General features: G+C 43.5%; 1 protein-coding gene across 7 annotated transcripts in view; it reads right to left on the bottom strand.

Moving 5' to 3' along the window:
• The window catches only part of BICD2 (BICD cargo adaptor 2), an 88,051-nt gene that overhangs the window by 20,331 nt on the left and 53,289 nt on the right, over positions 1 to 14,431 (bottom strand). For all 7 annotated transcript variants that reach the window (XM_080606513.1, XM_080606512.1, XM_080606511.1 and 4 more), the window contains exon 3: positions 229 to 381. In XM_080606513.1, coding sequence (XP_080462639.1) covers positions 229 to 381 — 153 coding nt within the window. The remainder of the gene's footprint in view (positions 1 to 228; positions 382 to 14,431) is intronic.

A 14,431-nucleotide genomic window follows, 5' to 3' on the forward strand; every position in this document is an offset into this window, starting at 1 on the left:
GTCAAAGTAGAAGCAATACAGCCTCATGACTGTGTAGGAGCAGTCAGAAAGGATTTAAACATTTTTGGGACAACTGTTGGTACTAAAATTTTGGAGTTTGTAGTCTCAATAGTAGTATACATTTGCAAAAGTAGTGGTTGGATGTTCAAAGAATGAGACAGGACCATGCTGTAACACAGGAATTAACTAGTGCTATGAAAGCAATGCTCACTATTTTGAAACACTTGCCTGGTTTTGCTTCAGGACAGACACTTGTTTCTGGAGACAGATGTTTTCTTCTTCCAGCTCTGTGTAGTCTTGCAGCAAACGGGCTTCTCGGAATTTATATTCCTTAATATCATCTCGCAGACGGGCCCTTTGGATCTCCACATTCTGATTGACCTGGAAAAAACAAACAAAGCCCAAAGTAAGGGCAATTTGGTCAGCTACAATTACATTTTGAAAATTCATCTTTCCTTTTGTGCACTAATCAATTAGATTCTATTCAAACAGAACCTCCCCCAAATTAAATTACAGAAAATGAAGTCTTACGCAATAACTAGATTTTGTTTTCTTGCTTCTCTTACAAACTCTCCACTTTTGACAGTTAATGAGCAGGCAGGCAAATCAACATTCAAACATGTTATCTCACTGACCATAAGCAACAGATGAAAGTTTACCAGATTGGAAGTCAATACCTGCCTCCACTAACACTTAAATGAGATGGGGCTTTTCATGAGAGAAAGAAAAAGATTCAGACGACTCCAGACACTCTTATTTGGACCTGTATTTGCTCCTGCTTTTCATCAGACCTTTTCCTTATGCCTAGTGCAACTGTTTGGAAATATGTTCTAATGAATCCTTTTGGGGAGAGAGACATTGAGCTAAAGCTGAAATGAAGTCCAAGACTCCAGGCAGAAAGAAAGAACAACCGTGGTGAATTACCAAGTGTTCCCTCTCCTCAGCCCCAAGACTTACACAATACCTCAAAAAAAAAAAAAAAAGTTGTTTTGGGATACAGGAGAAGGAAAGATCAGTAGATGGCATAGTGTGATCTTCAGACTATTCATGAATACACATGGATACTTCAACACACTGAGCTGGGACGTACCCAGCTATGTGAATGGCTCGCTGTACTTACCTATGTGTGTTTGTTTTTTTTTTCAACCATCCGTTCGAGTCACATCTTTAAATATTTAATTAAAGCGAAAAATGTTTCAAAACATTAGCAAAAATATCTTCAGAGGAAAAAGAGGCAAGAGCTGCCCATAAAATAGTATCCAAATATGTTAGCAATCCTACCTGTCAAGTGACAGAACAGTTTTCCAGCCAGTTTCCACTCAAAACACACGCCCATGAAAGAGGCAGCCTATCTACTCAGCTATTTAGGTGACACAATCTTATTTCTGTTTTCATCTATGAAGCAGCATAGACAAAAAGGCTTCACCCTCAGGTACATAGACTCAAATTCCCTTAGTATTCTCTGTATTGTTAGAAACAAAAATGTCAGCTGCAATACCTACAATTGAATAAAATAAGGTCTGAGTCCTCTTGTGAGTGTACAGCAGGAGTACAGAGAAATAATACACCACAGGTATCAACAGGCACGTACGGAGAGCTGAGAGATAAAGGACGTGGTTTTGGAGGGAGCATATGCCAGGACTTGCACCTGGCACATTCTAAACACCAACTCAGAAACACCTGCAACTGTAAGAACTTAATGTAAAAGATAGCTGCCTCCCCTGACAGACATTAGGCTATATAAACTTGTCTGTTATTTTTAGCTGTGAAGAAGAAAGCACTGCTTCCCAGTGCACTGAGAAGCAAAAACAAACATTCATCACTGAAACGAGACGCTGTGGTACAGTAACGCAGATGAAAAGTTGCTACACCCCATGTGCCAAGCGAGCACCACTCTCCTCTGCTGGTTCTTAACTATAGCAACACTGAGCCCAGTGTCAGAGCTTGGGGGATTCTCCCTGCCCTCTGTATACATGGTTTTGGCTTTGAGGTTAGAGCAAGTTACTGCAAAGCCAAGCCTAGGCTAAGACGCATCTTGTGACTCCACTTGGAAGCTACCTGGCAGATTCATTCAGCTACTAGCTAAAGTAAAAAAGCTGCAGTCTAATAAAACCTTTAACGTATACCCCAGTTTTAGAACTGGGGCTCTGTAACTGTTTATCCAGTTAATGCTGTTTCAATAGCACTTTCGTCCAAGAAACTAAAGAATATTTAAACTCTCCTGAAGCTTCAAAACACATTTCCCCAGTCAAGTACTGGCTCCGTCTTTGCACAAACTCAGAGCTACGGGAACGACACGGGGTGGTAGCTGAAGGCTGCAGGCTGACACAAAGTCAGGTCCTAACTTCCTCTTTGTGAGGACTGCACCGAGACCTCTCACCTTCAGCAGAGAGAGCCTCCAGCCAGATAATCCCACCTGTTTAACAGCTAAGACCACGAAAGGCTCTTGCATCAGTCCAAGCTCCATACAAATTAGGAGCTCTTCCCTGCAATTCTCCCCATTTCCAAGTCAGAAACACAAGAGGAGACCTCCCACCAAGCCTCCCACCAAGCTGCGGGGTGCTTCTCTCCCCCTTCTGCCCCCAAACACCATTCAGGTTGCTTTGCTGCTGTTTGTCCACGGATGACCTAATCGTTGCAGAGGTCAGTGCCTGGAAAAATCATTGAAGCCATTCTTTTTTGGAGAAAGAAGGGTTTCTGTCCAATCCTGTCTATTTAATTCAGAGTAACACTAAGAGCTCATTATATAACGTGAAAGTATTGTCATGCTCTGTCTAGCGCATTAAAAAAAAAAAATCACTATTTCAATGTGCACAGGAAGGGCAGATTTAAAAATAGCTCCTTTGTTTCCTGGCCGGAGAAGGAAGATATAACCTAGATTTATTGGCTGGATAGCAAACGGTACCTTCAGCTAACTCTTAGCATTTTCCTGTCAGATAGATGTATGTGCTTACATGCTGCAAGGCTAAATGGGCACCATGCTATTTCATACAAATGACCAAATGTCAGGGTTTTTTTTGTGGAAAAGAAAAGCCACTGCCTCCTTTCTCAAACAGATTTTTGTATTATCCCCACCCAAAATAGTATTCATGTATTTAAAGACAGACACACGTACATTTCAGATGTTCTCATGAGTTGTTTTACGTGGCTAAAGCGCACAAAATGGTGAGCTGACCCACAGATGGGTTCGAACCAGAACCTTTCTGTGATTTTAGTATTTCTTGATGCTTCAGCACCTTCGAAGTTTCTTCCTTCCTCCTCTGCCCCAAATAACACCAAGGGTAGGAGAGAAGAGGGAGCTGGAAGACAAGGACATGCTTGGCTGGGCTCTCAGCTATATGGAAAGTCGTATCTCCACCCTAAGGAAATCACAGGGCATTTACAAAGCATCCTTACCACTATGGGGAGGATCAACGGCCACAACACCCTGTTAAGCATTTGCCTACCTGACAAAGCCCCTCGAGTCCTTCACCCAGAGAATATTCGCCCTACACAGAAGCCTCCCATCCATCCTGTCCAGGAAAGTACAGATCACGAATACGACATTCTGGAATGATTTCACCTAAGACCACAGACCACTGTGACCCTGCTGCTAGAAAGTTTGTCTGAAGCATTTTTTTCCTCTCAGCTTTGCCTCAGAAGAGTCCTGAAAGGGGTGCCTTTTAGCAGCACAGGTGCTAGAAATACAGGGATTTCCTCAGCCATGAACAAAGGACTGGTTTGAATTGGCTTTGTCCGCGTACCAAAATGTAACTACTTCCCTTCACACTGCCCAAAGCCTGCTCCGTAGCACCTGGTTTTCTAGCGCACCCTACGATATAACATGTATAATCTAAGCATGAGAAGTAAATTTATTGCACAAAAATCTCAGGTAGCTGATTCCCCCCGTGTTATGGTTATTGCACGGCTCTGGGCATCATTCAGCCTCCAGCAGCAGCCAGAGGCTGGTCTTGCAGGTGATGTTCTACCATCACTAGCCCGATGCTGAGTTGCACTTAACTCCATGAGCTCCTGAGGCTGTGGATGAGCCCAAGTTCCTTGCTGTAATAAACATGCTCACACCTAAATTTACCTGTCATTATTATCAAGAGTCAAAGCTTAGTTTGCCCAAACTTATTACTAATTCTAGGATTAGATTCAAGGCTTTGTGCAATAACTATTTCTAGATATGATCATTCCCTTGAGTTCTTCGTGGAAGGGTTCACAAAAAAGGATGCAACCCCTCTGGAAGAAACGCAGTGTAGTCAGAATAGCTAGCAACTAGCATATATTCTGTTGTTATTGGAAGAAGAAAATAAAACAATCTCTTAGCGATTTTATTAAATATAATCATGAAAATTGGGAATAATAATCCCCAGCCATTTATGTAACTCAGCGCCTTCTTTGTCGGCAGCTTTTTGAAGGAGGCATTTCAATAAGTGCCCTTCTGAACATCGCTTTCATACTCACAGCTGTCATCCCACAAGAGCCAACCTCAATACACCTCAAGTACCAATGGTGAAATTAAGAACTCAAGATCTGAACCACAGTGTGACCAGAGGCTGGGAGAAGCAGCTTTTTGGTACGTGAGCCCTGGTGTGAAGAGAACATGCCAACAGTGTGAAGGCACCACGGCTGGGGCGACTGCAAGCTGGGAAGAGAAGCATGTGTATTTCCCACACAATCCCTGTTCAAAATTTCGACTATATCATAACATACACACTCTCCCCACACATTGAAAGCAGGGAAATGGAAGATCCTGAGAAGCAGGCGCAGCCCACAGCAGCATCTCACGTGCAGCAAAAGCCGGGAGATGGTTGTGGGCATGACCCCCTCACGCTGCCTCTCGCCTATGGGCCCAGCGCTCAGCTACCTGGAGCTCCGGAGGACGGTAACATGAGGTGCTGCAGGCATTCCTCACTGATTCACAGGCCCACTGCTAACCACATGTAGCCATGCAGGTTAGTGTACATGCCACTTCTATGCGTATATTCGCATAAGGGCAGCATATATGGTTTCTTCACATTCTATGTGCCCCCACCCCATTTTTTTTAAAGCCTTTTGACAGAAGACAAAGATAAGTTTAAGTATTTTCCTTCAGAGCTTTATCATTATTTCCTTGCCCATTTTTCATGTTCTTGTTCTACATGCAGGAAAATATATTTCATAAAACATACACACAAAACATAACTACAGCCCCAAACTTTTGTTCCTCAGGACATTTGTTCAACCATTCAGACTATTCTCACTGACGTGCTATAGTCATCCACTTACTGGTACATACTTATGATAGCAGTTATACTTTTATTCAATTTATAAGCCACAGACATCCCTCCTGGGCACTACACAAGAGAAAGAGAAACAGACAATCGTCTGGATACAAATGCTCCTTTTTTTTGTAATTGTATCCAGAACCCTTGTCCTCTTCTCCAAACACTGCCAGAAAAATTAAGATGCTCTCAAAAGTGTTTTATGACACAGACATGTTCAAAAGAAATATTGCAAAAGACAGACCACAGCCAGTAGAGAAAGTCACTGTTTGCACCAGTAGGACTATATATTTTCAAGAATGTATAGAAAATGGTTTTGGTGACTTGTTCTCACAAGCCCACTGGAGAAAAATAGATATTACGTTAAACTTGTAGTTTAGACTTTTCCACTCTTTTATTCCAAGTCATGCCAAGACACCATCTATCTGCTGAAAAGCTGCTGGACTTCCTAAGCTTTGGTGTGACTGCAGACAGAGGTTGATACAAATAGGGAAGGAAAGAGGAAGGTGGAGTGTTGTGGTCACTCAGAAGCAGAACAAATAGCATTTTGTGTGTTTTCAGAAGTTAAGTCAAGCTTTAATCCCCTTTCATAACGAAAAAATTACTGAGAAAAAAAAACCAAGAGAGATGACTCATATCCCACTCAAAGGCTCACTTCCCAGGTGCCTCTCTGAAATATTATTTTACTCTGTGAACAGTGAAAAATAATCTGCAGTGGTATCTGCAGTCAAAAGTACCCGAGAAACTCTAAGTCAGCAGTGGTCTTGCAGGAATGTGAACCGCAATCAGATGCCACTGAGGCTGCTCTGCCAGCCACACAGCTCAGTGGCATGACATGAGCCTCCCAAACACAGTGCTGGGAACACCTGTGTTGCTTTTTTGGGTCGTTCTGCAACTAATACTAAGAGAGCTTACCAAAAAAAAAAAAAAAAACACAACAAAACCTCACCTCTTTTGAGGTTTTACTACACTTGGGCCAGATGTCTGTTTTATATTTTATGCATTGGGAGCCACTTTGGTGAGTGAATCTGATTTCTCCTTCCTAGTAGATTTTGCTGTTTTATTTTATTGGACTAGGAGACAAGCTCTGAAGAGCTCTAAATCACACAAGACATGCCCAGTCTTCCCAAGCACAGTCAGGCTGAACTCTGTGACAAATATCCTGTAGGGAACAAAAATCAGGGATGGCAGGGAACTAACTCACAACACGTTTATCCTTCCATAGGAAGAGGAGAAAATAACATACAATCCATTTGTCATACCTTGTTCATAATGCTTTCAATAGCTCTGAAGCATTAACAGAAGACACACAGCTACACTGAAACTTCAGTAGCAGATGTGTACAAATGCCTGTGGTGATGAGTTTTTTTTTTGTTTTTTCTATTTTCTAAAACTTGTCCTCTCATAACCAACCACTTACTCCATGATGAAGCATTTCACCGTGTATAGATGTCTCAGACTTTCTTTAGCTGTGATTAGTAGGGTGGTGCCCAGCATTAACACACACAGCTCAAGATTTATTTTGTTGCAAACCACTGAACAAAAAGCTTTGTGAAGCTGTGACATTAAGGATGGGTTTACTGCAACACCAAGAAATGCACTGTCATGGATTTCTTTTCTGTGCAATATTAGAGAGACCTGAGCTGAGACTCGGTTACTGCAGCGTCTCCAGGAGCCATATGAATCCCTCATAACTACTTAGACATCAGGCCTTGCTACAATGCACAAGTTTATTTGCTTAACGTGGTGTTTGCTCCCGACCCGCTCCAGCACTCGATCCAGCCTGGAGCCCTGCCCCTGCCGGGGTAGCGGGGAGCGTCAACATCTGCAGCGTCAACATCTGCGGCTGGTGGGCCCCAGCCCCGCCTGGGGGCCGGGACAGAAAGGCTGACCCAAATTAATGACAGTGTTACGAGTGGCCCTGAGTAACGTTGCTATTACAGTCTCCCCCTTCCTGCTCTGAATTGCTTGCTAAGAGCAGTCAAACTGCAGCTGCTTTTCCAATCTCAAATCTAAATGCTGGGCAGCTTTCCATATCCTTCGCTGCCACAAAGAACACGTTTAACCCTTCCAAGGCCTGCCAGTAGACTTTAGGTAGCTGTCTTTTCCCTCCAGAAGGATTAGTGGAGCCGAGCCCAGCTCTAAGAAGCATCACTGCTGACCAAGGCAGCGCCAAGCAATCGGTGTCGCAATTTCTTCAGTCACCAGCGGTTGTCACCTTCCCTTCTTCCTGTGATGAGGGGGTGTTCTCAGGGTCCACAGAGAAAGAGCGCTTTAGCCTCCATACAATTACTGTATTTAAGCTGAATCAGAGCAGCCATAACTAGCATAACCCCTGTTACTTCAAAAGACAGCTTGGGAGAGCTGGAAAGCGCAAATATTCAGAGCAGGGCCCACAGCTGTCTACTGGTCACTGCCAGCATTCAAGTCAAGGGGAACATTACTCACTGCAGCTGGGGCCAGGCTGCCATCTTATGTGAGTATTAGCAAACCCCTGACATCCAAACCACCCAAAAGGTTAGGATTTCCTACAGGAGCAGGCCTAGGGACACGAGTCCAGGTAACCCTCACAGCCATGGTGCAGTCTGTCACTTCAGTTTGTTGACATAACCAGAAGCCTTGGCCTTTACTCATCAGCTGGGACTATGACTCTCCCCCACAAGTTACAGAGCTCCTAAAGGAAAGCTGAGGGACAGGGGAACCAACAGTGTGCAAAGGCACAGCCCGGTACCGCCGGGGCAGCAGCCCCACTGCCAGCAGCCCCCAGAGCGGGCAAGGCTGAGCGGCAGCCACACTCATTGGCCTGTGGCCTGCTTGTGGCTAACAGGCTTGAAAGGGTTCTTCTGCATGCTTGGGCTCGTATTTTCAGATGCTCACACACAAGCTTGAGGCAGCTTCAGCTAGCCTTCCTCATGCTGAAAGGGGAAGGAAGAAAGGAGTCCGGTAACTGAGACAACTGCCCGCTGTGTTCAGTGGCTTGTCCATCATTCCCCAAAGTCTGGGAGGGCACAGGGACAGCTGAACACAGACACAGCTCGGCCATGTCTGAGCTCAAGCCCTGGCACAGCTCTGGGGCAGCACTGCAGCAGTCTCCCTGGGGATGCAAGCTAGCAAGGGATGGGAAAGATGAGGAGCACTTCCAGGAAAACAAAAATGAACAAGCCAGCTGGGCTTACATAAGGAACACAGAAAAACTACCCTGCATCTTCTGCTTTTTTTTGTCTAACAGCCCACATTTAGAGGAATAACATAGTACTAAAGCTGCATCCTACATAGTAGCTCTAAATCACATTTCATTTTTTAAAAAACATATATTGTGATATTGAATGTACTGCTTTTGTATTTCTAATTAAAACTAATTATTGAAAGCTAATAAGCACAATCAACCACTATATCAGCACTCCTTAACAGAAAACAGAATAAAACCCAAGAGCAAGATACTGTTCTGTGTGGAAAGGCCCTGGTGGCTCTAAGGCCTAACAGTACAGGAGACCACAAAACAAACTTTGAAACAGTAACCTGCTGAAACTGATTTCAGACCACCAAAAGCTCTCCGGGTTTCATTTCCCATCTAAGGCATAAAAACTGTACTCCTCTAACACACCAGGTTAAGAGAGTCAATAAACCAACCTGGTTAAGCAACTCTCTTACCAGTCATGCACAAGTGAGCCAATGCAGTAATTCCTCAAACTCAAAACAGACAAGTTTCCCTACCTAGAAATTGGCCTTCAGTTCTAGTTTCAGTAAGAGATGACTCTTCTCCAAAGCAACTATGCTGTTGGAATATTTCCAACAGCCAGTCGAGAACAGAGACTTTGGGTAGGTGCAAACACAGCCTGCCTCCTGAGCCTACTGCAGCAGTTCCCCCGGCAAACCCACCCAGCCCTGGCCCTGAACAGGTGCCAGAAGGGCCCCCAGGAAACAGGCAAGTGTGCTCCACCTGCACTGCCTGATCGAGGTCTTGTTGTTTCTGCTTTTTGATTTTATCATCCTCTGTTAATCAGTGATAATCACTAACCAAAACACTCGTACTTCAACAATACCGAGGCCTGCTCCATACTGTGCTTCATGCCCGCAGTTCAGACCTGCGGGACTCTGCTGCCGAGTCCTTCTGCAACCCCATAAAGCTTGTTTCACCAGAAATGTCCACAGACCACTTATTTTCAATAATCTGAAGTACAAGTTTCTCCTGTTAATTAAGCCTGCCCTCCTCTGTTACAAGCTCTGTTGGAAGCTCATTTATTTTCTTACTCATAATTCTTACTCTAGTAAGAAAGCCCTATTTTACAGTTTCATTAACTGTTTCCAACAGTGACACTATCAGGCAGAGTAACAACAACATGCTGCAGCACCACACCAGAAACAACTATGGGACTTCAGCACTAGATACCACAGATCTATCAGACTTAAAACAATTCACAATTAAAAGAATATTGACAAAATGTTGAAGTTAATACAGATATCAAAAAGACTAGAGGTCTCCTATTGTCTTAATTTGGCCGTAGCTAATTTATACGTAAAGCATGAGATAAAAGCTTGGGCTAAATTTATACTCCCTGTATTAGTGACCTATTTTCACAAGGTGCCACAGCTCCTACATGTGGAAAGTGCTTACTTTACGTTACATAATCCTACTGAGATACTATCACCTCAAAGCCACTAGCTTAGAGCTCCACCACTACTTCAAACAACTTCAATTAAGTAAACTCCAAAGGAGTTATTTATCTAAATTAACAATACCACCTTATAAGCAGCAGAGGTAATATGATTTTGCTCATGTGGATTATGGAAGTGATACTTCTCTATAGAAAACACCATGAAATAAAGGATGATGTAGTAATACCACACAATACCTATGGAGGCCTCAAGGATGCTGGGTGAAATATAGAGGCTACGCCCCATGCCTCAGAATCAGCAGCCTTCCCTCTGCTCTCCAGGGCAGTCAGAAATACTCAAGTACTCAGCAGCTTTAGGGAACTATGCCACTGATGGATACAGTAAATTCTGGTTAAAAAAAAGTTTTCTTAGACCTTTTTCCTGAGCAGAATGTGCTAATGGCCAACTCCTACCATGCTTCAGGCATGGTCTTCATCTGGCTGCAGGAAGAGTTCCTAACCCTTGCTGTGGTGGTCAAAGCTTGGTCAGGCTCCAGCGTGGTTAATGCTGCCAAACTGGGATCACTCAGCATTCCCAGTCCAAAGTATTGGGGCTTCATTATTGGGTTTTGTGTTTTTCGCTTGGTTTTAGATATACCACCAACATTTGCCAATAAAACTCCACATGCAACACACTGACTTGCAGAGAATGCATGAACATGTCTAGTGCTTTTTTTTTTTTTTTAAATATGAACTTGCTGTGTATTACTTGCATTAAACCAAAGGCAGAACCTCTGGCGAAAAGGAAGGATTAAATGAGAGCAGATGAAACACAAGGACAACATTGAGCATAACCTTCATTGCCGCCGCATCACAGCCTGCATTTTTAATTTCCAAGTGACAAACTGTGGACAAGCAGCTCAGATTTTCTTTCAGCAGTCTTGTTTACCACTTACCAGGGCAGACTTTAATAACATTCTGATGACTTAATACATTTACTTCACATGACTAAAGTATGAAGTCTCCTTCCCTGTTCCCAGTTGAACTTCAAACAGCATGTCACAGCTAGCTTGTATTTTAGAGAAATAAACAGATGTGGGGACGCAGCGATTGGACCTTCATCAAACAATGACTAAATGCTCTTTCCAGAGATTTCCTTCATCCCTCTCAACTGTTACCTTACGGCTAACAAGTGGCTTCAAAAAGCCCAAAACACCACTGGGGCAATTATTCTGAATGTATTTAAGCCTTTCAGGTCATGCTTTGGATGGACCAGCACAACACAGTATGCTGAAATTTTATCCCCCATTATCAGCAAAACAGTATCTTGCTAATTATCAGCCTGCACTCAAATCGTATGCTCTGTGCATGTTGTATGGTCAATGACCTATATTTTCCTAAAGGAAGGAAAAAATCAATGGCCACATAGGAGCGATATACTGCCCTTTCTATAAAAAGGATTATTTTACTAAGAACTGTTTTGATAAATCACAGTAAGATTACACTGCATAAAAGTCTACATGTAGACAAAACTTGTGGCAGCAAATGAGAAGAGCCTCTTAGCCACGAACAAAGCTATGTTCGTTGACCTCACACTAGCTTTTCCTCCCACAAGAGCTTTTGTCTGAGCAGCAGAGGAACTCAAATGGGTGTGACACTGTAAAGATCAAATGTCTCTGTGAGAATAACCACCAGAACACACTTTAAGTCACAAAAAGAGCAACACCTACATTCTGCCTTATTAGAACGTCTATTTTAAATCAAAATACTGTGACAGCACATGTGGTGGCACCCCATTCTTAGAAGCAGTTGTCTGTGCCTGTGCTGACTGCCAATTGCATTGCTAGTAACCCATAAGTTGTCCTAGCAAATGCTGCTCCTGGAGCTGCTGCTTCACAATGGCCACACAACTGTAACACCATGATCTTCCTGAGCTATTCTCAAAAACCAGATCCAAACCACTTATTTATCAGGTTGAAATCAGCCATCTTTTCAATTTCTGCAACAAAGGAGGGCTGGGATAACCCAGATATGGAAAACCAAGGATACATGTCCTGCTTCCAGACCTAAGCTACCTACCCCACACAGAAACAGCTTGGATTTCATTGCATGAGACTACTCCACACTTGGCTCCTCTGTTCAGTATTTCCCCTTCAGCCCCGGCTGCACCAGAAACAGCTCAGAGCAATGCTGGTCTGACACACACAGGGCAGGTAGCTTTGCCTCAGGGCAATGCTCACGTCCCCTGTCCCTCTTTCTTCTCTTGACTTCTCTCATTCGCAGCCTTTAAAAACAGCAGAAGACACCTCCTAGTTGGCAATCAAAAAGTAGTAGGGGTTAATGAGTTAGCTACACTCATTAATGAAACAGAGGGAGAGAATACTAGTCAATGTCACTTAAAAATCTGCTCCTCCACACACCCATTTCAGCTTGGGAGACAGGTGTGATATTACCACCCCAAACTTATTTCACCTAAAAAGGTGAAAGAGGAGTATCAAGACTAAGTACATCAAAACTAATGTTGAAAACCAAAACACAGGGTAAGAAAAAACAAAAAAAACCATGAACAGGATTTGATACATTTTCTGGAACAGCAGCATCACAGCAGTGTTATTTCTAGTACTGTAGACACAGCCCCTGGTTGGCTCTTTGTCCTTCTGCCTGAATGTTTTGTCACGAGTGATGTTATTACAACCAACCGTATGTGACTTGAAAATAAGTCTCAGGATAGAGCCCTGAGTCAGTCTATCAGCTGCAAAACCCCTAGATGAAACCAAGGATTTTTTTCCCCCAAGCATACATACTACAGTACTGCTTTGAGGCTAAGTGTAATAAACGCTCTTTCCTATTTTCAAAAAGAGTCAATGTGACCCAAACAAGCCTTGCTTAGAAACATTGCCAAGGGCCACCTACAGTAACAGAGGCAGTGCCAAGTACAGGCGAAACAAAGCCATCTCCCTAGTTCTGCATCCTGAAATCACACCACCAACAACCCCCAGCGGAAGTTTTCACTCACATGGAAAAAAAAAAAAAAAAAGAACCAACCTCTTTAATTAACGGTTTGTAAAGCAACTTCAAGCCATTGTTTCACTGACTGGAGCGTTTCCAGCTACTCCTGCAATTGTGCATATTGATTTCAGATCTGTTAAAAGATTACAGCTGTGTACAAGAGACTTTCTCCCTCCACTGCTGATTCTGGTCAGAAGCCCAGGGCAGACCCAAGGTCGTAAGGAAGGTCAGGAGCAGCCACAGCTAACGAGCAGGGCACAGCCTGCTATTCCTGCAGCACTGATGGGCACGTAGCAATTTAATTAAAACAGAACAATGAAAAGATCCCCCAGCAAGCCTGCTACCAGGTTAATTCCCAAACAATAGACTACCCTGGAATCTTAACTGCTAAGTGAAACTTTAAAAAGCGTATCTACAGGGTTTTATAGTGTTAGAAGAACAAGAGTCTAGGTTAATGTTTCTTTAAAACCTGAAATCTGAAAATGTAGTGTTCAGAGGGTGACTTCCAACTCCCCAATTTCAGCATCAATTCATTTTTGGACACCAAGTCTCTAGGCAGCAGCCATTACTGCCAGAGAAACGCTGTTGTTAACATCTTTCCTCTGAATATATCATTGCACAACAACAATAGAGGAATCACGAGCAGATGCCTCCTCGAATACGTGCAAAGCACACCAACTGGATTTCCACCACAATTCCTCTTCTTTGGATTTTTTTTATTGTTTCAAATGTATACAAATGATACGCACAGCTCCCGTTTGTAAAAATACTCAATTCTCAATTATTTAAAAAAGAGGAAGCTGTCAATATGAAAATCAACTTCAATGAACATAAAAAGGTGGGATGCAAACAGCTGCCATCTGCAGAGTGCTGAAGCAGGGTGCAGCAGCGTGCCGCGATTGCACCGCTGCCACCGCGCCTGAGCTGCCGGCACCCAACAAAAGCCGGGTGACCACTGCAGCCCCCTGCCCCACACAGCCCTGCCAGGGCTGCAGCCTCAGAGGGAGAGCGGTGGGAAAAACAAACAAACAAAAAAATCACACTGTGACCCTTTTAATTCTCTCAGCACATTAGAGAACAAGAAATCCAGTCCTGCCCACTGTGTTTGATGGGTTAAAGTTCCTTCAAGGAAGCATCGCTGCTTTTGCTTTTAGAAGTGGAGCATCACCTCTTTGCAAACAGCTGCTCTTACGTTAGGACCATGATCAGCAGCTGATTTCCAGCTATGTTATTCACTTCAGAGGTAAGTCAGCACATTTTAACATTATTTAAATGTGTTTCTGTTTGCACAGTTCTAAAACCCAGCAACAAATCAAGGAATGTCTTCTATATGCTGCCCCAGTTTATTCTTTGGAGCATTATGTCTGGGCCCAGAAGGGACCTGACGGCCCCAGGTAAGAAGTGAGCTTTGCAGGAGCCTTAGTGCTCAGAGGCTTTTCCATTACAAGTTAAGGGATCCTTGTTACAGGATCCTTGATGGAGGAGGAATGGGGGAGAACCATCTTCATTCCCAGGGTGTTGCACTGGGTGCTGTGTGCCACGAGACTGCTGCCTCCATCTCAGATTCAACACATTTCA

This window comes from Anser brachyrhynchus (assembly GCF_964034855.1).
Source record: "Anser brachyrhynchus genome assembly, chromosome: 10".
In the NCBI taxonomy this organism is placed as follows: domain Eukaryota; kingdom Metazoa; phylum Chordata; class Aves; order Anseriformes; family Anatidae; genus Anser; species Anser brachyrhynchus.